The following is a 26,925-nucleotide window of genomic DNA, read 5'->3' as shown; positions in this document are numbered from 1 at the left end:
TTTTTTTTTTTTTTTTTTTTTTACCTCCACAGATTGAATATGGCTTTATCAAAAGAAGAAAGAATTGAACTGGCCAGCTATTGAAAGTTCAGTTCTTACTGAAAATCAGTGCAAAAGAACTGGAAAAAAAAAGATGTTTTCTGACATGTTTATTGCAAAAACAAAACCAAGAAATCTAGGTGGCCTTATCAACTATATATATTTTTTACTTTCACAGATTGAATATGGCTTTATCAACAGCAGACAGAATTGAACTAGTACTTCTCAGTGATTGTGAAGGATGGTCATTAATTTTACAAATGACTAAAATGTTCATTGAAAATGAAAATATGCATTTTTGTCTGTGTCCAGACTTTAGGGACAGCCTGTATCATAATTTCTGTTTTCTTTGCACAAAATGTGGGAAAAAATAAGCCAAAATCATTCATGATCTGTCTTTGCATCCCTGTTACCACATCATTTTCCATTTCTTGAGTTTATAGAGTAAACTTTCCCTTTTTAAATTTCACCAACAATTCCAAACCCTCAGTACTTTCCCTCTAACGTACAAAGAAAGTGTAAAATCTGCACAGATGAGAGGATGAAGACTGTGAAATTCTAGCATTTTTTTCAGAATTTCACTTTGAATTCTGCCCAAAATAAAAATGTCACAGTGCTTTGCCTTCAGCCGAGCAGGGACAGTCATTATTCATGCGGTCATGAGAAGTTTCCTGTCTGCAGAGGGTGACAGAGGCTCTTTTTATCATGTGAACAAATGATGGGTGTTTTGGTTTCTGTGGTTGTGGACACTCTGTGCACCGCTCCATTTGAAACCCATCTTCACCTTTTCACTTCCGTTATAATAGGATTCATAGATCCTGAGACACGGCCTATTCAATTCAGACAATCGGAGGAGGGGGGAGGGGGGGTCTCGACACCCACTGGGAAGAAATAAGGATTCTGAAGCAAATAGGACTTCCTGTGTGTGGAATCTCCCAGGGCTGAAACACAACGAACACACACACACACACACACACACACACACACACACACACACAGGCCTGTGATTTGTACACAGGTGACTGGACCATATGACGAATGCGAGTAGACCGGCTGTAATAAGAAACACTGTTGGTAGATGGGAAAAGATGGACGACCGTGTGTGTGAGTGGGAAAACATTAGATACTTCAGGACATTTTGTTTCACATCTATCAAGCACATTAAAGCTGAAGCTGGACCTGGGTTGGTTTATGGTTTAGTGTAGACGCTTAAACCGGTTGGATTTAATCAAAACCACCTTACAGACATTTGTCATTATTACGGTTTGTGTCAAATACAAAGCGTCCTACATCACAACCACAACACTACATCCAACATGTTCAATCAATCAATAATCTCCGCTGGGATTAATAAAGGATTCTGATCAGTATGTCAACATGACTGATTTGAAGCTGACGAACGAAATGCGAAATTGAAAATCGTTCAGTTGCTCAGTTTGTATGAAATCTGGAGTTCGTAGACATTCGTGGAGGGAGCATGTCTACGATATCCAGAATTCGTACGAACTGGAAGATTCGTACAAAGCCATTGTTCGTAAGAATCTTTGTGACCTCCTTGAAAATGGCAACATCCGGTCTCAAAAAGTGAAAAAAATTGGTGTTTTTTGTCAGTTTTTTCATTCGTGTCTGGTAGTAACTTTTTTTTTGGTTAACTGTTTTGGCACCGAAAAAAGAAAAATGCCTTGAAATTCAATTTTAATTCTTGTGTTTTAAAATGAAAATCAATTAACCACTAGTTTTTATTTTGCTTCTGAAAAGAAAATCCCCTTACCAAAGATACACTGACCCCAGCCCTATCATTATAGCCCTGAATGCATATCTGATTTACTCCTGTGTCTTGTAATTATTTTGTGTTTTCAGTAGTTTTCAAACCAGCTTCCAGGTTCATTACCACGATCACATGAACTGGAGACATGAAACACCCAGGTATGAGCTTTAGTAGTCTCATTTCATGTCTAATGCAGAACAGAAGTGTGGTACACCAGCCCACCCCTGGGTGCAACTAAAGATTATTTTCATGGCTTATAAAATTGTCAGAAAATGCAGAAAAATGTCAATCAGATAAGAAAAGATGGATGACTGTACATGTGAGTGCGAAAACAAGAAAGTAAAGTAAGAAAAAAGAAAGTCGCTTATGAACCCTTCCAGTTCCTACGACATATGGAGTTTGTAGACATTCATGGAGGGAGCATGTCTACGATGTCCAGATTTTGTACAAACTGGAAGATTTGTACAAACCCATTGTTTGCAAGAATCTTTGTGACCTAGGCATTAGTACTCTTTTCTTGAAAATGACAACATCCGGTTTCAGAAAGTGAAAAAAAATGGGCATTTTTGTCCGTTTTCAATTCGTGTCAGGTAGTAACTTTCTTTTTTGTTATTAGGAAAAGAAAGCAAAAATCAATCAGTTTTTTAAATTTGGTTTATGTTTTGACACTGAAAAAGAATATGCCTTGAAATTCAATTTTAATTCTTGCATTTTAAAATGAAAATCAATTAACCACTAGTTTTTATTTTGCTTCTGAAAAGAAAATCCAATTACCAAAGATACACTGACCCCAGCCCTATCATTATAGTCCTGAATGCATATCTGATTTACTCCTGTGTCTTGTAATTATTTAGTGTTTTCAGCAGTTTTCAAAACAGCTTCCAGGTTCATTACCATGATCACATGAACTAGAGACATGAAACACCCAGGTATGAGCTTTAGTAGTCTCATTTCATCTCTAATGCAGAATAGAAGTGTGGTACACCAGCCCACCCCTGGGTGCAACTAAAGAAAATTTTCATGGCTTATAAAATTGTCAGAAAATGCAGAAAAATGTCAATCAGATAAGAAAAGATGGACGACCATATGTGTGAGTGCGAAAACAAGAAAGTAAAGTAAGAAAAAAGAAAGAGTCGCTTACAAACCCTTCCAGTTCGTACAACATCTGGAGTTTGTAGACATTTGTGAAGGGAGCATGTCTACAATGTCCAGATTTCGTACGAACTGGAAGATTCGTACAAACCCATTGTTTGTAAGAATCTTTGTGACCTCGATGGCATTGGCACTCTTTCCTTGGAAATGACAACATCCTAAACTCGTCTTTGGAGCTTCCAATCAACGAACACGAAAAATCCTAACAGGACTTTGGTAGTCTCATTTCATCTCTAATGCAGGATAGAAGTGTCGTATACCAGCCCACCCCTGGGTGCAACTAAAGATTATTTTTATGGTTTATAAAACTGTCAGAAAATGTAGAAAAATGTCAATTAGATAGAAAAAGATGGACGACCGTATGTGTGAGTGCGAAAACAAGAAAGTAAGAAGAAAGAAAGAGTCGTTTCTGAACCCTATCAACAGGCTCCTCCTAATGACTTTCGCTGTCCCTCATCTTCTGCCCATGTGCTCAGATCACCCCTGTAACTCAGCAGAACTAATATCTATCTCGACCACTCAGAGAGAAGGTGAGGAGTGTTTCTGGGCCTCCTGACTTCCAATTATAAGTCCATTTGGTCACGGATATTTCATGAGCGAGAGCAGAAAGAGAGGAGACGGAGCGGAGGGAGAGAGAGAGAGAGAGAGAGAGAGAGATTTGAATATTTGGATATTTCTCCGTCAAGTCTGCGATACGCCGCTCTGCTCTCCATCATCGCTCGCTGCCGATCAATTTCCCATTCCCTAACCTTGGAAACTGTTTAGGGTCACGGCGAATCAATGAGCGCTCCCTCATGAGAAACTGAATAATTATCCAAACTCTATGAATCAGACAGAGCGAACTGGGCGATGATTTATTCATGCGTTTGTTATTTTATTGAGGCGGCGCTGCATAATAAAGCCGTAACGAATGAGATGGATGCTGACTGCTTTAAAAAACATAAAGAGAGAGTGAGAGATGAAAGGGAAGGAGAGACTGAGTCCAACAGACTGATGAGATACGATCAGATGGAGACACGTGATGAAGAAACAGGACTCAAACTGGAGACTGGCTATACTGGGCTGCTCTACTGGTTCAGTATCAAACCCACCAGAGCTGATCATCAACACCCGCTGTGGAAAACACTCAGCACCGTAAATGACTTTATAAAAACTCACATTTCCATTTAAGGAAGTGCATTTTAACAAACATGTCTGCACAGTCACAACATCTAGTCCAAACTCATATCATAGTATAACATAACATAACATAACATAACATAACATAACATAACATAATATGCCTCAAATCAGTCATGTCAACATTGGTTCAGTTTTAGTGTCTTGTGTCTCATTTCACATGAAAACAATGATTAAACAAGTGGTACCAGGCACAACAAACCCCACTCCTCGCATGTATTGTAGCTTATTTTGGCATCAATCAACTCTTTCGTCCATAATCAATATTTGTTAAATATAAAAATTATATATGTGCCAAGTTTGAAGTAAATTGAAACAAAATTTAGGTTTTTATAGAAATTTGAAATTTCGCACATTATAAGTACATGGGAGAAAAAAAAGATAAAAAAATTTAACAAAGAATTTCAAAAACAAGCTATCACTTAGATATTTTGCAGGGTGATGTCTAGGATGAATCTCTATAGCTCTGTAATGTTTTAAGTAAACTGAGTTAAAATTGATGTTTTTTTTAGTGATTTGAAATTTCACCCATTGTAAGTAAATGGGGAAAAAAAAAAGATTTTAAAAATTAATAAAAATGTTTTAACTTTGACCTACTTTTCCCAAAATGTAATGACATCTATTCTGGGTCACTGGCAATCTATAAACCCAATTTGGTATGAATTCAACCAATACTTTTGCTGCTAAAATGTTAACAAACAAAGAAAGAAACAGACAAATAGAATCAAAAACAATAGCCCTTGCCTTCTCTTCGGGGGGCAGGGTAATAATTACTTTACTTTCTTGTTTTCGCACTCACACATATAGTCATCCATCTTTTCTTATCTAATTGACATTTTTCTGCATTTTCTGACAATTTTATAAGCCATGAAAATAATCTTTAGTTGCACCCAGGGGTGGAGTGGTATACCACATTTCTATTCTGCATTAGAGAAGAAATGAGACTACTAAAGCCCATACCTGGGAGTTTCATGTCTCCAGTCCACGTGATGGTGGTAAAAAACCTGGAAGCAGGTTTGACAACTGCTGAAAACATGAAATATTTACAAGAGGAAGCAGAGGTAAATCAGCACCACATTCAGGGTTATGAAGATAAGGCTAGCTACGAGAAGTTTTACGTTTTTCAGCTCACTTTGTTCGTCAGCATAAAATCAGTCATGTCGACATTGGTGCAGTTTTAGTCTCTTGTGTCTCATTTAACGCCAAAAAATATGATATTTCAGGTAAATAAACATAACATCCACCTGAAACGTTCTCCTCCTCCGTTGCTCAGACATTAGTTTCTCCATTCGTCTGTTAATAACAAACATGATATTAAGTTCATCTCAACGTCATGTTTCTTATTACAGACAGAAACATGTTGGCTGTAGTGTTGTAGCTGTGATGGAGGACCCTTTTTAATGTTAGAACATGTGTCTTCACCAATCCCTACAGATTTCCACATTTTATCGTTACAATAATGTTTAATGTCATTTAAATCCTCCTGCGCCCTTCGCGTCAGTTTTATTTTTTCACATTTCTTCATCTGGCCCGGTCTGTTCCGACATCGGCAGGAACACCGATCCATGTTCGCTTCCAATACGAGCAAATGGGACGTAGTGAAGCGGCTGAGTTTCCTCCTGAGGGAACCATGGACGGTCAGATCCAATGACTGAAGCTGAGCTGTATTGATCAGAGCTGAGGAGGAGCCTTTAACACCATCAGACAGAGGACAGGTTTATAAGAGCAGCCGAAAAAAGAGCAGAAAGGAAAAAACTGGACACGGGTCTGAACTGGCGACAGCCTCTGCTCTGAGACTGACTCAGACTGATGATGATGATGGGACGAAGGTACAACGGTCATGACTCACACACACACACCGATACACACCAACACACACTAACACACACAGGTCAGTTTTAGATATTAACATCCAACTGGGTTAAACTGAATCCAAACAGACAGATTTAAGAGTGTAACAGACTGAACACATGACTGACCAGCACAAAGAACACCTGAGGACTTCAACAAGGTTCCTACAGGTTCCAATCTAAGACTTTTTAAGACCTTTTTAAGACTACTGAGAACAGAATTTGATGCCCAGCTATACTGGTAAAAAAATGTGTGACCCCTAAAATTTGGGAAAATGTACTTATTTACTCCAACACCTTCATTCCCATTGTTCTGAGTTTAACTGATTTCTTGCATAAGGTGCAGGGAACTTCAAACACTCATGTCAACTCATGTCAACCAGGTCCAGAGTGATCTGTTCTCCAACCACACATTATTATTACGTTTGCACATCTTCATGCTTAGTTTTCACTTGTGAGCCATCCCTTAAAGTTCAAAAAGTCAGCTTTGTTGGGCAAAAGATTCAAAGATGATCAAATTTAATACCTTTTAAAGACTTTTTAAAAAGGTATTAAATGCACCTTTGTAAAGGTGCATATATTGTAGACTTTTCAGACTTTATAAGACCCCACAGGAACAGGGTTCCTAATGAATATTTCAACAGTTGACTAGTCATCGACTACTAGGGGTGTGTATTGGCAAGAATCTGGCGATATGATACAAATCACAATACTGTGATCACGATACAATATATCACAATATATAATGATACTGTTTAAAAGGCAATTTTTTGTTTGTTTCTTTTTTTAAAATGATTATTTCCTGGAAGACTTGAATTACACCAGAAATATGCACAAATATTAAACACATTTTTATTTGATCACAACAGGATCTAATGCTATATCACAAAATTTAAATTATGTTTTACAGACATTACAGTTTAAGATCCTGCTCAAATGTTCATATTCTATTAGTTTATAACTAATATCATAACATTATTTTTGTGCAATCCCAAACAAAGGAACTAACATCTGCCTCTCAGACAGTAAAAAGTGCTTTTAGGATACTTCAAATGACCAATATTTAATAAAACAGTGTTAAATAATAATAAATAAGAGATAAACAATAAACAAAACTAAAAAAAATGAACCTCCGCCATATCTGCATTTGAATAAATACCTAAAATATCGATACAGTATTGTGAAATGAAATATAATGATATATTGCAAAATCGATATTTTCTAACACCCCTATCTACTCCAGTAAAGACTAGTCCCATTACAGACTGCAAATCGCTCTTACTTCTATTGAATACATAAATAAAATACTGTAATGTCCAACTGGACATCAGAGGGACAGACGAGGGTTAATTTCACACCAGTCCCTTCACTGGTAGAACAGTGTGTTACTGTCGTCCATAACCACGGCGACACAACAGGAGAAAAAATGCCGTTGACTAGTTGTTACAGCCCTAGTTGATATTAACTCTCTGTTTGCACAAGATACATCCTGTACAAATTTAACAACCTAAAGCTGTATGAGCTGCTGCAAAAAAAAAAACAATAACACACAGATGGAAAAAAAAAACATCATATGATTACATACAACTTAACATCCAATTCAAACTAATAACTGCATAAGTTTATAAATACATCTATACCTGTGTAAATATTTCAGATTTTCAGATTTCAGATTTATTAATTGTCATTCAATAAAAACATCCCAGATGCTGTTACAGAACGAAACAGCAAAATGCACAGCATGAAATAAAAACACAGAAAAAAGATCCTAAAAACACCAACTAAAACAGCCCATATATATGATAAAATATTAAAAACTGCACTAAAAATACATAAATAAATAAATAAACAAATAGTAAAGATAAAAAAGAGATATTGCGTGATGAATGGGGTCCCTATAAATACTGAGTGCCTCAGTAGTGTAATCTAATAATCACACACCCTGTAGTTAATATCATACAAACAACAAACAGGTTGTAAACATGCTCTGGTCTCATCGAATCCTTTCAGTCAAATTTTCGTCATTTATGAGACAAAGTCATGAGAAAAGGTTAAAAATAGCCTCCTGTCATCAGACCCAGTGGGACTCGGTGGGACCCGTTCCCTCTCACCTCTCTGGGGTTGAAAAGCTGAATTCTGTTGGATTTGATCTGATTGGAAACCACAGGGGGCACTGGCCCTTTTATGATTGGTTACTGTCAACACCATCACACACGGCCACCTCTTGACCCGCTATTGACCGACAGCTATCATTAAACACCACAGAAGAAGAAGGGGCTTCTTCTGTCAGAGTAGAGATGGAAAGATGGGAAACTGGGCCCAGAGTGGTCAGAGGAGACGCTCTGATGTCAACACTGAACAAAAACACATTCCACCTCTTGTTTGTCTTTGACAGTAGAATAAACTGATGAATAAATGAGTAAAAAATAGCTGGAAAATGTCGCGTTAGCATCGCAAAAACTACACGTAAGTATTAACAATAGTACAAAGTGTCACTTCCTCTAAAATCTGCTAAATAAATGTGTCTTTACCAGAGAGAAATCTGCAACAGGATGTCAGTTGTCATGGTTACTGTGGTTTTATGTCACTGGCAGTAAAATAAAAAAAAACGTAACTAATTATTTGTTCTTTTCTACTTATTTCACATCTGATTTTCCACTTTTCTTTGTCAAGTGTCACGAATTCAACATGTCCACATACTTTTGTCCATATTAAGGCTGCACCGATCCGATATTAGGATTGGATATTGGCCCTGATATCAACATTTTAGCAGGGAAAATCTGTAAAAGCAACCGATCCTTCCTCTTTACATTTCTGCGACACGGGCTACGTCATGCAGCTGAAGGTAATTCTAAAAGTAACAACAAACCTGTATGTGGAGGAGGTGGTGGTTATAAACTGTAGATAAAAGTGTGAGAGAATTTGCAGACCCTGTAGACCACATTTGACCTGAGATTGTTGCCTCATTGTCTTCACTGCAAGTGTTGCTGTCACTCTCTTATGTTTGTATGTATGTGGAGAATTACCAAAAATAGTCACTTGCCCAAATAACTGCGCACAAATGCGGGGTCGGTATGGAAGCGTTTTCCCTGGAGGTGGGTGTAGTCTACAGTCAGTGAAAAGCTTCACTTTCACTTCTGCAGGGGCACGGACTGCACTGTACCCCCATAGTATTGGAAGTAGGACAGAAAGTGACGCACACACGCGCATGATTACCAACCAACATGCACGCATCCCCTTCCCCTACTGTGCATGTGCAAGTACAACCCCCCGACAAAATGCACGCGCATGCACCCCCCTCCATTACACACCGCCACATCAACAGATGAATTCCACAGGAAACACTGACTGTATGCAATGGTTCAGTAAATCAGTCATTAAGGAATATGACATGCTTTTTTCATGAAAGTGTATAAACAATATTTAGCTTTTATTCTTAAAGACCGTCTTGAAAAAGAAATTCAGGTTCTCAGGAACATCGCCGCTTATCAATTAATCGTTAATCAATCGATAAGGGTAACCAACTAACGATTAATGAATTAATCGATAATTTGCATCCTAATACACAGCTTTTGGTCATGCAACAAGCTTCAAAAATACTGGGATGACATCTACAACGCATTATTCGACATATTCAGAATACATATACCTAAGGAACCCTTGCACATCCTGCTAAGAGCCATTCCTGAGGGCTTTGAAAGTAGAGATAATATAAATCTACTTCAAACTCTCCTGGCAGCAGCACTTAAGGATATCAGTGTCAACTGGCTGACACCAAATGTTCCAACATTCCACTCATGGAAAGACCGTGGATGGGAACTTTATAGAATGGAGGATAGAACTTAGAATTTAAGGCTCCAGAGGGAGAACCTTCTAAGAGGATGGGCCCCTGTGCTGGTCATACTGGTTTGAACAAAAAGAGCAAGTCCCCCCCCCCCCCCCACACACACACACACACACACAATAGTCTTTGTTTTATCTTATTTTTGTTTTGTTTCTGTTTTGTTTCGCTTTGTTTTATTTTGTTTTCGTTTTGTCTGTGTGTAAATTTGTTGGTATGAATATCTCACAGGTGTCAAACATGTGGCCCTGGGGCCAAATCCGGGCCGCCAAAGGGTCCAGACCGGTCCTTAGGATGAATTTGTGAAATACAAAAATAAGATATTAACAATCCTTTTAGTTCAGGTTTCACATTCAGACCAAGTGGGCAGGACCAGTCAAATACTGTCATACTCCAATGTCGGTTGGTAGAGCGGGTCGTCCAATGACCAAAGGGTCGGCGGTTTGAATCCTGGCTCTGACTGTCCACATGTCGAAGTGCCCTTGGGCAAGACACTGAACCCTAAATTGCTCCCAGTAGGGCCAGGCAGCGCCTTGCATGGCAGCAGTCGCCCACTGGTGTATGAGTGTGTGTGTGACTGGGTGAATGTGAGGAATTATAAAGCGCTTTGGGCACCATGAAGGTGTAGAAAATGCGCTATATAAGTTCAGTCCATTTACCAGTTACCATAATAACATATAAATATTGACAACTCCAAAATTTTCTCTTTGTAAATGTAAATATTTTCATGTATTTACACTAAAACAAAGTATAATTTTGCAAAAAAAAATTAAATAACCTGAATAAATATGAACAACCTGAAATATCTTAACAGAAGTACAATTTTAACAATATTCTGCCTGTTATTAAATGTTTTGTGTGTTTGTAGATCCACTGTGATCTGTAAGTTATAATGTACATGTGTAAATAATAAACTGAGGCTTAATTTTATTAAAATTACATTTATTTTTTCAGTTTGTTCATGTTATTCACATCTTTTGAAAGGATAGTGTGTAGATGTAAACCCTTTCATAATGTAAATTTACTTTTGTCGCTCTAAAACATAGAGAAAAGTTTGGAGTTGACATTATTTATATATTATTATGTTATTATTTTACTGGGTCGGTCTCCTGCAGATCAAATTTTGCTGAATGTTGCCCCTGAACTAAAATGAGTTTGACGCCCCTGATGTATCTGATGTGAAACTTCAGTCTGTTGTCTTTTGAGTATTTACAATTTAAGTCTCATAACTGTATGTTGAACGTTTATGTGTCCAATAAATAATAAGTAAAAAAAAAAAAAAAAAAAAAAAAAACTAAAAAAGTCAGATCAGTGCATCCCTATTCCATATAGTGTATCTGAATCAGCATCCAACACACACACGCACACACACACACACACACACACACACACACACACACACAGGTTATTTAATCATTCTTAACACAAACCCTTCTTTTATACTCATGAGGTAAATGTGTCCGTCCGGCTGTGAGCTACAGTAGCTGCTGCTTTGTTGGTCTCCGGAGTGCTCTTAACTCTTAAACACCGTTGCTCTGCATTAGATAACGTGTGCATTACGAGCCCCACACACACACACACACACACACACACACACACACACACACACACACACACACACACACACTCAGAGCGTTTTACAGGCTGCAGGAGCCATAATAATGCATCATAAGAGCAAAAGCAGAAATCCCTAAAGCCAACTGGAATGAAAGCCATTGTAGCTCACACTAAATCATCCAGTGGGTTTTTGCCCGAGTGCAGGAAAAGACGGAAGGAAAATAGTTCCACCTTAATAGAAAACCTGTCGTTTCGGTCTCACGCGCCGACAGTGTGAACGACGTCGACTTTAATTTGACAGGCCGCTGTTAAATCTCAATAATAAGTGAGTGGAAATTCAACAAGCTGCCTGACTGAACACACACCCAGAGGGGTTTCAGAGGTGTGTGTGTGTGTGTGTGTGTGTGTGTGTGTGTGTGTGCGCGTGTGTGTGATGGTCGGGTTAATTCTACAGAGATCATGACATGAAAAGTATCAAATGAAAAGAGACGGTAATAATCCACAGATGATGAAGAGATCTGAGTTATTGGCAGTGAGAGACGAGAGGGAACAAGGGAAAAGACACCAACGAAGAAGAAGAAAGAGGAGGAGGTGGTGGTGGAGGAAGAGTAGAAGGAGGGGAAGGAAAAGAAGAAGAAGAAGAAAGAGGAGGAGGTGGTGGTGGAGGAAGAGTAGAAGGAGGGGAAGGAAAAGAAGAAGAAGAAGAAAGAGGAGAAGAAGAAGAAAGAGGAGGAGGTGGAGGAAGAGTAGAAGGAGGGGAAGGAAGAAAAGAAGAAGAAAGAGGGGAAGAAGAAGAAAGAGGAGGAGGTGGAGGAAGAGTAGAAGGAGGGGAAGGAAGAAAAGAAGAAGAAAGAGGGGAAGAAGAGGAGGAGGAGAAGAAGAAGAAAGAGGAGGAGGTGGAGGAAGAGTAGAAGGAGGGGAAGGAAGAAAAGAAGAAGAAAGAGGGGAAGAAGAGGAGGAGGAGAAGAAGAAAGAGGAGGAGGTGGAGGAAGAGTAGAAGGAGGGGAAGGAAGAAAAGAAGAAGAAAGAGGAAGAAGAGGAGGAGGAGAAGAAAGAGGAGGAGAAGGTGAAGAGTAGAAGGAGGGGAAGGAAAAGAAGAAGAAGAAAGAGGGGAAGAAGAGGAGGAGGAGAAGAAGAAGAAGAAAGAGGAGGAGGTGGTGGAGGAGGAGTAGAAGGAGGAGAAGGAAATGAAGAAGAAGAAGAAGAAGAAGAAGAAAGAGGGGAAGAAGAGGAGGAGAAGAAGAAGAAAGAGGAGGAGGAGGTGGAGGAGGAGGAGGAAGAGAAGGAAAAGAAGAAGAGGAAGAAAGAGGAGAAGAAATGGAGGAGGAGGAGAAGAAGAAGAAAGAGGAGGAGAAGAAATGGAGGAGGAGGAGAAGAAGAAGAAAGAGAAGGAGAAGAAAAGGAGGAGGAGGAGGAGAAGAAGAAGAAAGAGGAGGAGGTGGAGGAAGAGTAGAAGGAGGAGAAGGAAAAGAAGAAGAAGAAAAAAGGAGAAGAAGTGGAGGAGGAGAAGAAGAAGAAAGAGGAGGAGAAGAAGAAGGAGGAAAAGAAGGAGAAGAAAAAGAAGAAGAAAGAGGAGAAGGAGAAGAGGAGGAAAAAAGGAGGAGAAGAAGGAGGAGGAAGAGAAGAATGAGGAGGAGAAGAAGGAGGAGGAGAAGAACAAGGAGAAGTAGGAGGAGGAGAAGGAAAAGAAGAAAAGGAGGTGGAGGTGGTGGAGTAGGAGGAAGAGAAGGAAAAGAAGAAGAAGAGGAAGAAAGAGGAGAAGAAATGGAGGAGGAGGAGAAGAAGAAGAAAGAGGAGGAGAAGAAATGGAGGAGGAGGAGAAGAAGAAGAAAGAGAAGGAGAAGAAAAGGAGGAGGAGGAGAAGAAGAAGAAAGAGGAGGAGGTGGAGGAAGAGTAGAAGGAGGAGAAAGAAAAGAAGAAGAAGAAAAAAGGAGAAGTGGAGGAGGAGAAGAAGAAGAAAGAGGAGGAGAAGAAGAAGGAGGAAAAGAAGGAGAAGAAAAAGAAGAAGAAAGAGGAGAAGGAGAAGAGGAGGAAAGAAGGAGGAGAAGAAGGAGGAGGAAGAGAAGAATGAGGAGGAGAAGACGGAGGAGGAGAAGAACAAGGAGAAGTAGGAGGAGGAGAAGGAAAAGAAGAAAAGGAGGTGGAGGTGGTGGAGGAAGAAGAGAGGAGGAATAGGTGGAGGAGAAGGAAGAAGAGGAAGAGAAGAAGAAGAGGAAGAAGGATGTGGAGGAAGAGGGGGAGGAGGGGATCAAGAGGAAGATGAAGAAGAAGAAGGAGGAGAGGGAGGTCAAACAACGGGAAGGTGTTGAGGGAGAAGTCGACAGTCAGAGCTGGTGATCTGAATGATCGACTCTGAGAGGAGGAGGAGGAGGAGGAAGAAGGGAAGATGAATAAAAATGACAAAAGGGATGAGGAGAACGAGTGCGTCCATCAGACTCATTTAGTTCAGGTTCCACATTCAGCCCCAGTGGGTCCAACCACGACAACGTTAACACAAGAGTGCAGAAATAATGACAAATGCACATTATTCTGTTTGTTTTAGAGCAAAAAATATAAAAAATATTTACATTAACAAACTATCTTTTAACAAACAATAAATGACAATAACCTGACATTTCTAAAGACAAATAAGTACATTTTAACAAAATTATGCCTCGACTTGTTACACATAGAAGAAAAAACAGATCCCACACATGGCTATAGTAAACATTTGTTTATAAAGTATATAAAGACAAAATCAAAAGGACTGAAAAACAGACAGAATGGGCTCAGACCACTAAGGGTTAATATTTTATTTGAATGTTTCTGCAACAGAAGGTACATTATGCCAATTATTTTATTTATTTATGCATTTATTTTTTAAAAAAAAATACAACTTGGTTAAATTATTTCAGTGTGTGTGTCAGTACTTTTTGAACATTTTGATCACAATATAAACTAGAAGCACTCGGAGAGCGCAGACCTCCGCCAAGGCTGATCAGTGCCCCCCCCCGTGGGCCCCCCCACGCCAAGGAGGTTATGTTTTTGCCAGGGTTTGTTTGTTTGTTTGTCTGTCCGTTAGTGTGCAACATAACTCAAAAAGTTATGGACAGACTTTGATGAAATTTTCTGGTCTGCGCCCCCCACATGGGCCCCCCCACCCCCGATCACCACCAAAATTTCATCATTTCTTCCTTATCCCATTTCCAACAAACCCTGAAAATTTCATCCAAATCTGTCCATAACTTTTTGAGTTATGTTGCACACTAACGGACAGACAAACAAACAAACAAACCCTGGCAAAAACATAACCTCCTTGGCGGAGGTAATAATACTGCGATAATAATGATAACTGTGATAATTTTGGTCACAGTAACTGTGATATGACATTTTCAGATCGTTCCATCCCTGTCTGTGTGTAAACTAAACTAGAAAACCTACTCTGAGCCCAGTGTGATCCTTTCAGATCCTGGAGGTTTATTTCTAGTCATGTGACGTTCACGAACGAATTGAATCTTTTGAACGGCTCTTTGAAATGAACGATGGAACTGAGTCTTTGTAAAGAGCCGTTCTTTTTTATTGTATTTTTAAAACTTTTTTTTAAGGAGGGAGTGTCCAATTGCCTTTCAATTTAGCGTCATTTATTGTTCTTGCTCTGAGGAGAATTGTACTATAGTTCAGGTATTTAAGGAATTGCAGCGATTAATCACTGTTGTGTTTTGTGCAATTTTCCCCATATGTTTTAACACATTTATTGTTCTTGTTCACTACAGTTGTTAAGGTCAAGCATCTCCCTATCCCCATTTTTTCTTCACATCTGCTGTCTGCCCAATGTTCACGCTGTCCCCCAGGTCCCTTCAAATCCATGAAAAAATTCCAGCATGTGTCCACGTGTACTGTGTGAAAACTGTATGATGTCTTATATTTGTGCTTGCATTATCTTCTGTTCTTCGCTGCAATTTTCGAAGAAAGGGTTTTGTGGATGCGCTCTAGTTGTACTCTGTACTAGGAGCAGCGGCCCGATGTCCCTAATCATCAAACTCAATTTCGTTTGATGTACTCTGTACTGTCAAATGACAATAAGGGCAATTCTGATTCTGATTCTAAAAAAAATAAATAAATAAATAAAATCCCAGTCCACAAGCATCCTCATTCACAACACATTCACTTAGATTTTCACGTTATGATCTATGTTCTTTTTTTTTAATTAATTAATTTATTTATTTATTTAATTAATTTTTTTTTTAAATGATTTATGTCCACATTATTTATTGACTGTATCTAAAAAATATCAAAGATATTTTAAGTTTAAATGAAGATATGAAATAATACAATATAAAATACAATGACTTAAATTGTATTATTGTATTTACTAGGTCATCAAATCAGTGTCAGTTGAGTCTGTCAACTAGGTTGCCTGTAGGGCACAGGTATCAAACATGCGGCCCAGGGGCCAAAACCGGCCCGTCAAAGGGTCCAATTTGGCCCCTGTGATGAATTTGTGAAATGCAGAAATTACACTGACGATATTAACAATCAAGGATGTTAGAATCATTTTAGCTCAATTCAATCTCAAGTGGGTCAGACCAGTAAAATACTATCATAATAACCTAGAAATAATGAAAACTACAAATTATTTTCTTTGTTGTAATGTAAAAAGAAAAGTAAAATTACACAAAAATGTTTACATTTACAGACTAGCCTTTTGCAAAAAATGTGAATAACCTGAAATTTTTTACGAGAAGTATGTGGAATTGTACCAATATTCTGACTCTTACTAAATGTTTTGTGTATTTGTAGATCCACTGTGATCTGTCAACTGTGATTCACATGTATAAATGATAAACTGAGGTGTAATATTATTAAAATTGCACTTATTTTTCTAAAGAATTTTCAGGTTCATATTTGTTCATGTTAAGTTCAAGTACGGTCCGTAGATGTAAACATTTTCATTACAGAATTTGAGTTTTTCACTCAAAAACAGAGAAAAAAACTTAGGAGCTGACATTATTTATAAGTTCTTATCCTATTATTACCTCCGCCAAGGAGGTTATGTTTTTGCCAGGGTTTGTTTGTTTGTCTGTCCGTTAGTGTGCAACATAACTCAAAAAGTTATGGACAGATTTGGATGAAATTTTCAGGGTTTGTTGGAAATGGGATAAGGAAGAAATGATTAAATTTTGGTGGTGATCGGGGGTGGGGGGGGGCCCACAGGGGGGCCCATTTCCAACAAACCCTGAAAATTTCATCAAAATCTGTCCATAACTTTTTGAGTTATGTTGCACACTAATGGACAGACAAACAGACAAACAGACAGACAAACAAACAAACCCTGGCAAAAACATAACCTCCTTGGCGTGGGGGGGGCCCACAGGGGGGGCCACTGATCAGCCTTGGCGGAGGTCTGCGCTCTCCAAGTGCTTCTAGTTTATATTATTTTACTGGTGCGGCCCACTTTAGATCATATTAGGCTGAATGTGGCCCCTGAACTAAAAGGAGTTTGACAGCCCTGCTGTAGGGGTTTTGAAGGTCCAGCAGGTGTCAGTATTCAGTGACACAGTATAAATACAGTTTGGCAATGTGTCCAAACGCTTCCTGACGCCACATGTACCTTCACTAATGTCACTGAAGATGAACTTCCAGCAGGTTTTCTTCAGTTCCTGAGGTTCACACTCACCTGGGTTCACTGCAGACACCTGTGGCAGAGGGTAAATCCACTGAAGTTTGTCCACGCAGCATCTGAGGCACTCTACACGAAATCCACAAACACCAGTAAACATATGACCCTCAGTTTCATCTCTATTTGATCACAATAAAGAACAGATTATTATTGTTATTGATACTCACTGACAAACCCGAGCATTTCTTTACATGGCGGCTAACGAGAGCTAGGCTAATGCTAGCTAGCGACGATCCTCCACAAATTAACCAACATTACCATCAAATACATCTCGATTCCGCTTTTCTGCGTCTTCATAAAACACAACGCTTCACTTTTAGGCATTTTCAAATTATTTTCGTTACATAAAAGGCTTATTTTTTAGCCTAATTAAGTATTAACTAGCTGGGGATTATCTTTATTCCGCCCTCTACGAACTTGAAGCTTCCATTGTCTTCACTGATTGGCTGAAATAACAAGTGACACTTACGCTGACCAATAGAATAAAAGGAGATCCAGAGAAGTTCACGGACTCCTTAAAACATAGGAATTTACATGTTGTTGGGAAAACTGATAATTTGTCCTTGAAATATAAAATAATTATGTACACTATTGAGTGTATATTACAATTTATGTAAATAAATATGTAAAATTATCAAAATTAAATTAAAACCAGGTTCTACTTAGAAAAAACATTGACAACTTCAAGTATTTCTTAAAGAAATGCATTAACAAACAGAATATAGAGTATAATATAAAGCTGAAATGATTAAATTATTAATTTTGTAGTGAATTTGCATAATATTTACTGAACAGTGGACAGCTGTATAAATCTCCAAAGCAAAAACTGCAAAATCTCTATAACTCTTGCCTCTAAATAGTGAATAATTGTTGATTCTACTGTTCACTGAATGCAGCACAAAGCACTGATAGACATGTAACAGTTCCATACTTCACAAATTTTACTGATAACACATTTTTTCTCTTTTCATACAAGGTCAGAAGAGGGAGAAAACATGCTAAGAGGAAAAAATAAATAAACATAATAAACAGAAGAATGGAAGAAGTAGAGGTGAGACCAGTCATTTTCTTGTTACCATAACATCTGTTTATTTCATTTTTATTTGCTTTATACAGACAGGAACTGCTGTTGAAAATCTACAGAAGTATACAAGGGGCGTACTGCCGTTGTCTCTGGGTATTCCACAGTTTGTCCACTTTGTGTTTCTATACATACGTGACCCCAGAGCATGAGTCATTAGACTTTTAACTGTTTACATACGACCTTTGACCCGTTCATCTCCTCACCCTTTAGGTCAGTGTTACATTGTGGACACCTCCTCTGTCCATGGGTAACGTTATGGCATTTAATTACCCCCCCAAACCCACACAGTCATACAAACTGAGTGTATGTGTGTGATATTAGTGCCCAGAATAGTGTTCATGAGTGGATGAACGTTCAACCACAGGGAGAGTTTCTGTTCTGTGTGTTGAATATAAGCCCAGAAATAAAAGAAATAACATCAACTCCAACCTTTCCTTGATGTTTTATGGTGAAAAAAGTAAAATTATGCTATGAAAATGTTCAAACCTACAAAAGATGAATTAAAAAAAATATGAATAACATGAACCTGAAATTTGAAAGTAAAATAAGTGCAGTTTGAACAATATTCTGCCTCAGTTTATCATTTCCACATGTGCATTACAACTTACAGATCACAGTGGATCTACAAATACACAAAACATTTAATAACAGGCAGAATGTTCTTCAAATTACACTTATTTCTCTTAAGACATTTCACGCTGTTCATATTCATTCAAGATTGCATCTGGTTTTTATGTGTATGAGTTTGAGCAGGGATGTCAAACTCTTTTTTTTTTTTTTTTTTTTAATGACCTCAAGTGGGCAGGACCAGTAAAATAACATAATAACTAATAAATAATGACAACTCCAAATTATTCTCTTTATTTTAGTGCAAAAGCATTAAATTACTGTGTGAAAATGTTTATATTTTCAAACGATCCTTTCATAAACAATGAAAAGAACCTGAACAGTCATGTAGAACTGGAAATGTGAACAATTTGAACAATATTCTGCCTCAGTTTATCATTTCTCCATTTGCATTACAGATCACAGCGGATCTACAAAGGATCATTTTAATGTTTTTTACGGTTTTATTTATTTATTTATTTTCCTCTTTTTATGGGCTCAGCTGGCTGACATGCAGCTGTCTGTACCGATAAGGCAGCAGCCGACACCAGCTGTACTCCCAGTCATCACTGCCCACTTTTCTGACACCTTTGCTTCTGTATCCTCTTTTATTTGGACATTTTACCTGGGAGTATCTCACGCTACTTTCTTTTTTTTTTTTTTTTTCCTACTTGTCTTGTCCAGCGTCCTAACAGCAGAATGGTAGTCTGGCTCCTTTTGGTGCTGAACACATTTGCTTTGCCCAGGGTAACTTCATAAAGTATATGAAGCGCCCTTTGATATTCTACTGTGTTTATTATGAGTTCTGTTGAACCACATTTCGATGCCGGACCTGACATGGGGGGGGTGAAGGGGAGAGAGCAAGAGAGAAGAAGGTGGCAAAGACCCTCACAAGGAAGTATGAACAATACAAACAGTAACAACCATGGTGATAATAATAATGGAAACTAGGGCTGGGTATCATGGCCTATTTACATAATCGATTCCATTTCGATTCATAAGGTTCTGAATCGATTAATCACGATTCGATTCAGTATTAACTGATTGATTCCGATTAATTTAGTGATATCAAAGTACAATTTTGAGTTGTAATCTGATTATTTGACTACTGCAGTCATGCAACACATCAATAGTGGGATCAATATTGATATTAGAAAGGAAATAAATCTGACATTTCAGCAGAAGGAGCTGAATCTGCTATTAAATAAAAACATGTCCATGTTTCTACAGTGGCTCAGAATGGACTTCTTTGTCATCTTCATTCTGTTTAATGGCTGGTGGCTTCTACTCACTGGTGCGGGGGGGGGGGGGGGGGGGGGGGGGGTAGCGTAGCGGTCGGACATTGTCACTTTACTATTCATCCAAGTTATTATTCCAAGAACAACCGGCTTCTGCGACTCACCTCGGAGAACCTACGGGCGGTCAGTTCCTTCACACTGCAGGTTCCAGTTTGAGTTGAGGCTGGGAAGACCTCAAGCGGAGGGAATTTCCCCACCCTTCCTCTGCGTCTTTTCCACGCCAGAGCCGTCGTGAGCAAGGTGTTCACAAGACGGAGTCGGCTGCCCTTCCACGTACTCCTGGTCCTACTCTGAAAAATGGATCTCATCTACCAGTAATCGATTACGCAAAATTAAAATGAGATCAATCTAAGATCGATTAAATCGATTTTTTTACCCAGCCCTAATGGAAACAATAACTACAACCAGAACTGAGTAAACTGGGCAGAAGAGAGGGAGAAAAAACAAAACAAACAAAAATACAAAAAAAAAACAAAAAAAACAATGAAATACATAAGACCTATGAGATGATGAATATAAGAAAAGAAAGCATGAACAAAATATCGTATACCACGTTCGCACAAATAATACCAGTAACAAATCCACACATCAGTTGTTCACGTTCATCTGCTGTGACAGAGTGAACCAGGCAAACAGACTGAGGTGGAGAACACAGACATGCAACCACAACCGCACCCCCTCCAAGGATCAGGGACCGACCGAGGGGGCCCCACGGCCCGGCCAACCGGCAGACCCCACATTATTTTTTAATGTTTTGCTTTAGTTTTATATTTGGTTTTATGTGTTTATAGCTCATTTGTACACAGTGCTTTGTGCAGCTGTTGTGTTATAAATATGGTTGGATTGGATTCAGTTTAACAGGCATAATATCCTTTAAATTTTGGAGTTTGGAGTTGTCATTATTTATAGATTACGATGTTACTATTTCACTGATCCGACCCACTTCAGATCAAATTGGACTGAATGTGGAACCTGAACTAAAATGAGTCTGCATTCCATCCTGCGGGCCACACCGGACCCTTTGCTGGGCCGGTTTTGGCCCACGGGCCGTATGTTGGACACCTGTGGGTTATGCCGCATTTCAACTACGTGGAACTGACTCGACTCGGGTACCAGGTACTATTCCTGGAAATTGTTTCCATTACAGGATCCAACTGACTTTAGAGCAGGGGTGGGCAGTCCTGGTCTTCGAGGGCCAGGATCCTGCAGGTTTTAGATGTTTCCCTCCTCCAGCACACCTGGTTCACATGGTCAGCCTGTCACCCAGCTCTGCAGAAGTCTGATAATGACCTTCAGGTGTGATGGAAGAAGGAAACATCTAAAACCTGCAGGATACCGGCCCTCGAGGACCAGGATTGCCCACCCCTGCTTTAGAGTACCTGGTCGTCATAGCAACACTGTACATAACTTCTGTGATGTCTGCTCAGAGACGTGCTGATAAACTCACTTGTTGCGTATTGTCCCGTCAAACTCACGCTGAATTTTTTCATCGTCCACCAAAGACAGAAATATCTGAAACTCTGAAACTGCGGGCTGCCATCACGGGTTAACCTACTGCTGTATTTTCTGTAACCTTCCAATTCAGTTTTTTTTTTTTTAAATAGCAGGTCGCACATTGATGACACAATGACACAGAGACAACTGTGACCAATCAGTGGTCTGCAGTGTTTACGTCACATTTTAGAATCTCTTCCCCCGTTTTGGAATCTCGGCTGAGCAAGTACTAAAAAACAGTACCAGGTACCAGACTGCAGGTTCTTTTACGTAGTGAAAACGCAAAAAGGCCGAGTCGAGCTGAGCCGGTACCACATAGTGGAAGTGCGACATTGGAGACTAATTAAAGGCCACCTCCCATCCACCATCACTTCATCTGTTCCTATTTTTTTTATATATGTTTTCAGGTCCTGGTACAGTTTGTTTAGTTCAATCCATGCAACACTTACATACGTCTGTTCAGGACTGGGCCTCCCTGAACCGCGTCCAGGTCTGGTTGCATGTGAATCCATGCAATCGTATTTATATGTTTTCTGTCAGATGCCACATATGCACAGTCACGCACCGCCTTCAAACACATGAAGGACGCAGCGCTGGGGTTGTTTTCATAGAAATATGTGGTTCAACGCTGAACACACCCGTCTGTTTCATCCTTTTATGTCCAGTGTGTGTTTTCCTTTACAGCCTCGTGAATGCTGGCGTTCAGTGTGTACATTCATCTAACACACACACACACACACACACACACCTCCACGTGTCTGTGTGTGTGTGTGTGTGTGTGTGTGTGTGTCCTTCTGCGTTTATAGCCGTTCGATGTCCCTGTATTTCTTCCTCAGGATGGAGACCTGGTCCCTGAACAACACGGGGTCCAGCCTCATCTGGGAGTGGACCAGAGGCATGAAGCCCAGCCAGTGACTGAAGGCGTTCATGCAGGTCTGACGCTGGGCAAAGTGGTCCGGGTCGGCCCACCGGGACGCCTTAGAACCCTGGGTTAGAGGACAGACAAACAGGAAACAACAGGAAGAGGCAGAGTGTGAGTGGACGAACCCCACTGAGGAAACACAGCATGTGGAGCAGGGGGTCTCAACTGGTGGGACGTGACCCAAAAGGGGGTCACTAACCTGTTTCCAGTGGGTCACTAACCTTTTTTCAGTGGGTCACTAACCTTTCATAAAATAGTATGATATCTAATCTAATCTAATCTAATCTAATCTAATATAATATAATATAATATAGTTTGTCCTCATGAGAAACCAGGAATGTAAACTTTTGGACTTTTCTACATAATTAATTGTCTTGATTGGAAACAGTATGATGCAACAGTTTTTTCTCATACATGTTTATTTATTTATTTATTCATTTATTTATTTATTTTAACGAAATATCCTTTGCAGTGGACAGCATTTTTTTTTATTATTTATTTTTTTCCCTTAAGTAAAGCTGTGAGACTAATCAGGTTAAAATCGTCCTAAAAGGGTTAAAAAAAAACTTTATTTGTCCCCAATTTAAAGGCACAGATGAGCAGCATGATTACATTAATATACTAAAGAAATCTCACTAAATAAAGTAAAAAGAAAATAATATATTATATTTAATCTAATCTAATCTAATATAATATAATTGAATATAATTGAATATAATTGAATATAATATAATATAATTTATCCTCATGAGAAACCAGGAAAGTAAACTTTCTGACTTTTTTTTTTTTACATAATTAATTGTCCTGATTGGAAACAGTATGATGCAACAGTTTTTTCTCATACATTTATTTATTCATTTATTTATTTATTTAATTTTTTTTTTTTTTTTTATGGAATATCCTTTGTGGTGGACAGCATTTTTTAAATAATTTAAACCCCCCCCCCCGACAGGATGGAAACAGCAGCAGTGCATGATGGGAAATTTAACATTGATAGTTGTTGTTCCAGTGTTTGTAGGCTGAAAGTAGCAAATCAGAGCTGAGCGAGAGAATGAGGCAGCGAAAGAGAACGAGTGGAAAGGACAGAAAAAGAGCGAGTGCAGAGCAGAGTGAATGTGGGTTTGGTGCACTGCCTTCACAATTAAGACATTAATCACTGAGTCCATTCTGCACAGTCATCGTCCTGCCTGTGGTCAGACCATCAATCAGAGGCCGACACCAGGACACACACACACACACACACACACACACACACACACACACACACACACACACGTATACACCAACACATGTATACACACACGCACACCCACACACACGTACACACACACATATACACACACATACACGTATACACACACACACATATGCACATGCACACACACCTACACACACACACACACACACACACACACACACACATACACAAACACACACGCACATACTGGGATCGCCCAAAGAGAAGGTCAGGACTGAACGTGTCTGAAAGAACTGGAATAGAATAGAATAGAAAAAAAATAGAATAAAATAAAACAGAATAGAATAAAATAAAATAGAATAGAACAAAATAGAACAGAATAAAATAAAATAGAATAAAAAAACAGAATAGAATACAATAAAATAGAATACAATAAAATAGAATAGAATAAAAAATAGAATAGAACAAAATAGAACAGAATAAAATAAAATAGAATAAAAAAACAGAATAGAATAAAATAAAATAGAATACAATAAAATAGAATAGAATAAAAAATAGAATAGAACAAAATAGAACAGAATAAAATAAAATAGAATAAAAAAACAGAATAGAATAAAATAAAATAGAATACAATAAAATAGAATACAATAAAAAATAGAATAGAACAAAACAGAACAGAATAAAATAAAATAGAATAAAAAAACAGAATAGAATAAAATAAAATAGAATACAATAAAATAGAATAGAATAAAAAATAGAATACAATGAAATAGAACAGAATAGAATAAAATAAAATAGAACAGAATAGAATAAAAAAGAACTGAACTGAAAAGAGCAGAATAGAATAGAAGAGACTTGAATAGAACACAATAGAACAGAACACAATAGAACAGAACAGAAAAGAATAGAACAGAAAAGAATAGAACAGAATAGAATAGGACAGAATAGAATAGAAAAGAAACAGAATAGAATAGAATAGAATAGAATAGAATAGAATAGAATAGAATAGAATAGAATAGAACAGAATAGCCTTTATTGTAAATAAAAATAGTTAGAAACAGTTAAAGTGTAAAATTCCCTGCTGGTGAGTCTTTCTGCAGGATACCTGGGTCATCATGGTCTCCTTGTACTGCTTCTTCTGCGTGACTTTGATTGGCGGTTGCTTAGTAACAGCTGAAACCAGGAAGTTCATCAGGATGTCTTCACAGTTAGCCAAACGGTCGACTGTCGTGCGCAGGTTCGCCGGAACGTAGTGTGTAAACAAGAAGTGGTAGTATCTGTCAACAAGCAAAAAACAGATTTAGTTAGGATGTTTATTACCAACTATAGGTATTTATTCTATTCTATTCTATTCTATTCTATTCTGTTCTATTCTTCTCTGTTCTATTCTATTCTTTTCTATTCTTCTCTTTTCTATTTTATTCTATTCTGTTCTATTCTATTCTTTTCTATGCTATTCTGTACTATTCTATTCTATTCTATTCTATTCAGTTCTATTCTATTCAGTTCTGTTCTGTTCTATTCTATTCAGTTCTATTCTGTTCTTTTCTGTTCTATTCAGTTCCATTCTGTTCTTTTGTTTTCTATTCTATTCTACTCTCTTCTCTTCTATTATCTTCTATTCTATTCTGTTCTATTCTATTCTGTTCTGTGCTATTCTGTACTATTCTATTCTCTTCAGTTCTTTTCTGTTCTATTCTATTCTATTTTATTCTATTCAGTTCTTTTCTTTTCTATTCTACTCTACTCTCTTCTCTTCTGTTCTATTCTATTCTGTTCTATGCTATTCTGTACTATTCTATTCTATTCTCTTCAGTTCTATTCTGTTCTTTTCTGTTCTGCTCTGTTCTATTCTATTCTATTCTATTCTATTCTATTCTATTCTATTCTATTCTATTCAGTTCAGTTCAGTTCTATTCTGTTCTATTCTATTCTATTCTATTCTATTCTATTCTATTCTATTCTATTCTATTCAGTTCTATTCAGTTCTATTCTGTTGTGAATGGGTGTTCCAGACTCAGCGGTGCTAAATCACCGTCAGCTCTTTTTCCTCTTTTTCCTCCTTTACACCTTTCCCACCGTCTCCTTCTCGTCTGACTCATGTTTTTTCCTTGTCTCGCTCTGACATTTCAGTTTCTAAATAACAAAAATAAAAGACTAAAGCGGTGCACGGAGCGTCCTAACAATAGAACAAGCACCAGGCAGTTTATCTGCCTGAATAGATGCTCCACACCCCCCCTGCGTTCACTTCAACACTCCACTTATTACTGTGTTTACCTTCATGTGATTCTGACAATCATTTTAGGAGACAACAAAGAGGTGGATTAAAAACTCTATTGTCAGATTTCCTCTTCTATCGCACCACTTAATAATAATACACAGACTTTTGTTGGTGTGTAAAGAAGTACTGTCATCTGAGGATCATGTGTTATGAACCCATACAGACCCAGTTCTACTTCTGGGACTGTTCCCAAATGACTTTTCCTCTAATTTGAACCTTTCTTAACCCATTTATCACTATTTATTCTATATAATCCTGTGTATTTTGCATTTTTAACCCTATAACACCAAACGTATCAGATTTGATACATGAGTTTTGAAGCCCTCTACATCACAGGTGTCAAACATGCGGCCCGGGGGCCAAATCCGGCCCGCCAAAGGGTCCAATCTGGCCCACAGGTTGAATTTATGAACTGCAAAAATTACACTGAACATATTAACAATCAGTGGTGTCAAAATCATTTTAATTCAGGTTCCACATACAGGGTGGGGAAGCAAAATTTACAATGAACATTTAGTTGTTTTTTCTCAGCAGGCACTACGTCAGTTGTTTTGAAACCAAACATATACTGATGTCATAATCATACCTAACACTATTATCCATACCTTTTCACAAACTTTTGCCCATATGAGTAATCAGGAAAGCAAACGTCAAAGAGTGTGTGATTTGCTGAATGCACTCGTCACACCAAAGGAGATTTCAAAAATAGTTGGAGTGTCCATAAAGACTGTTTATAATGGAAAGAAGAGAATGACTATGAGCAAAACTATTACGAAAAAGTCTGGAAGATACTATTAAAGAAGAACATGAGAAGTTGTCACCCGAATATTTGAGGAACACTTGCGCAAGTTTCAGGAAGCGTGTGAAGACAGTTATTGAGAAAGAAGGAGGACACATAGAATAAAAACATTTTCTATTATGTACATTTTCTTGCGGCAAATAAATTCTCATGACTTTCAATAAACTAACTGGTCATACACTGTCTTTCAATCCCTGC

The 26,925-nt window shown here is 38.2% G+C and overlaps 1 protein-coding gene across 1 annotated transcript in view; it reads right to left on the bottom strand.

Moving 5' to 3' along the window:
* Positions 1-21,868: 21,868 nt before the first annotated feature.
* LOC115414978 (exostosin-1a) overlaps positions 21,869-26,925 on the bottom strand; it is a 533,740-nt gene continuing 528,683 nt past the window's right edge. The window contains exons 12-13 of the mRNA XM_030128366.1: positions 24,753-24,924; positions 21,869-22,513 (exon numbers count right to left, since the gene is read on the bottom strand). Of these exons, the coding sequence (XP_029984226.1) occupies positions 22,328-22,513; positions 24,753-24,924 (358 nt within the window). The 3' untranslated portion in view covers positions 21,869-22,327. The remainder of the gene's footprint in view (positions 22,514-24,752; positions 24,925-26,925) is intronic.

Source organism: Sphaeramia orbicularis, chromosome 24 (assembly GCF_902148855.1).
Source record: "Sphaeramia orbicularis chromosome 24, fSphaOr1.1, whole genome shotgun sequence".
NCBI classification, from domain to species: domain Eukaryota; kingdom Metazoa; phylum Chordata; class Actinopteri; order Kurtiformes; family Apogonidae; genus Sphaeramia; species Sphaeramia orbicularis.
Note: the sequence above shows the minus strand (reverse complement) of the source record. Positions and strands in the feature narration are given on the sequence as shown.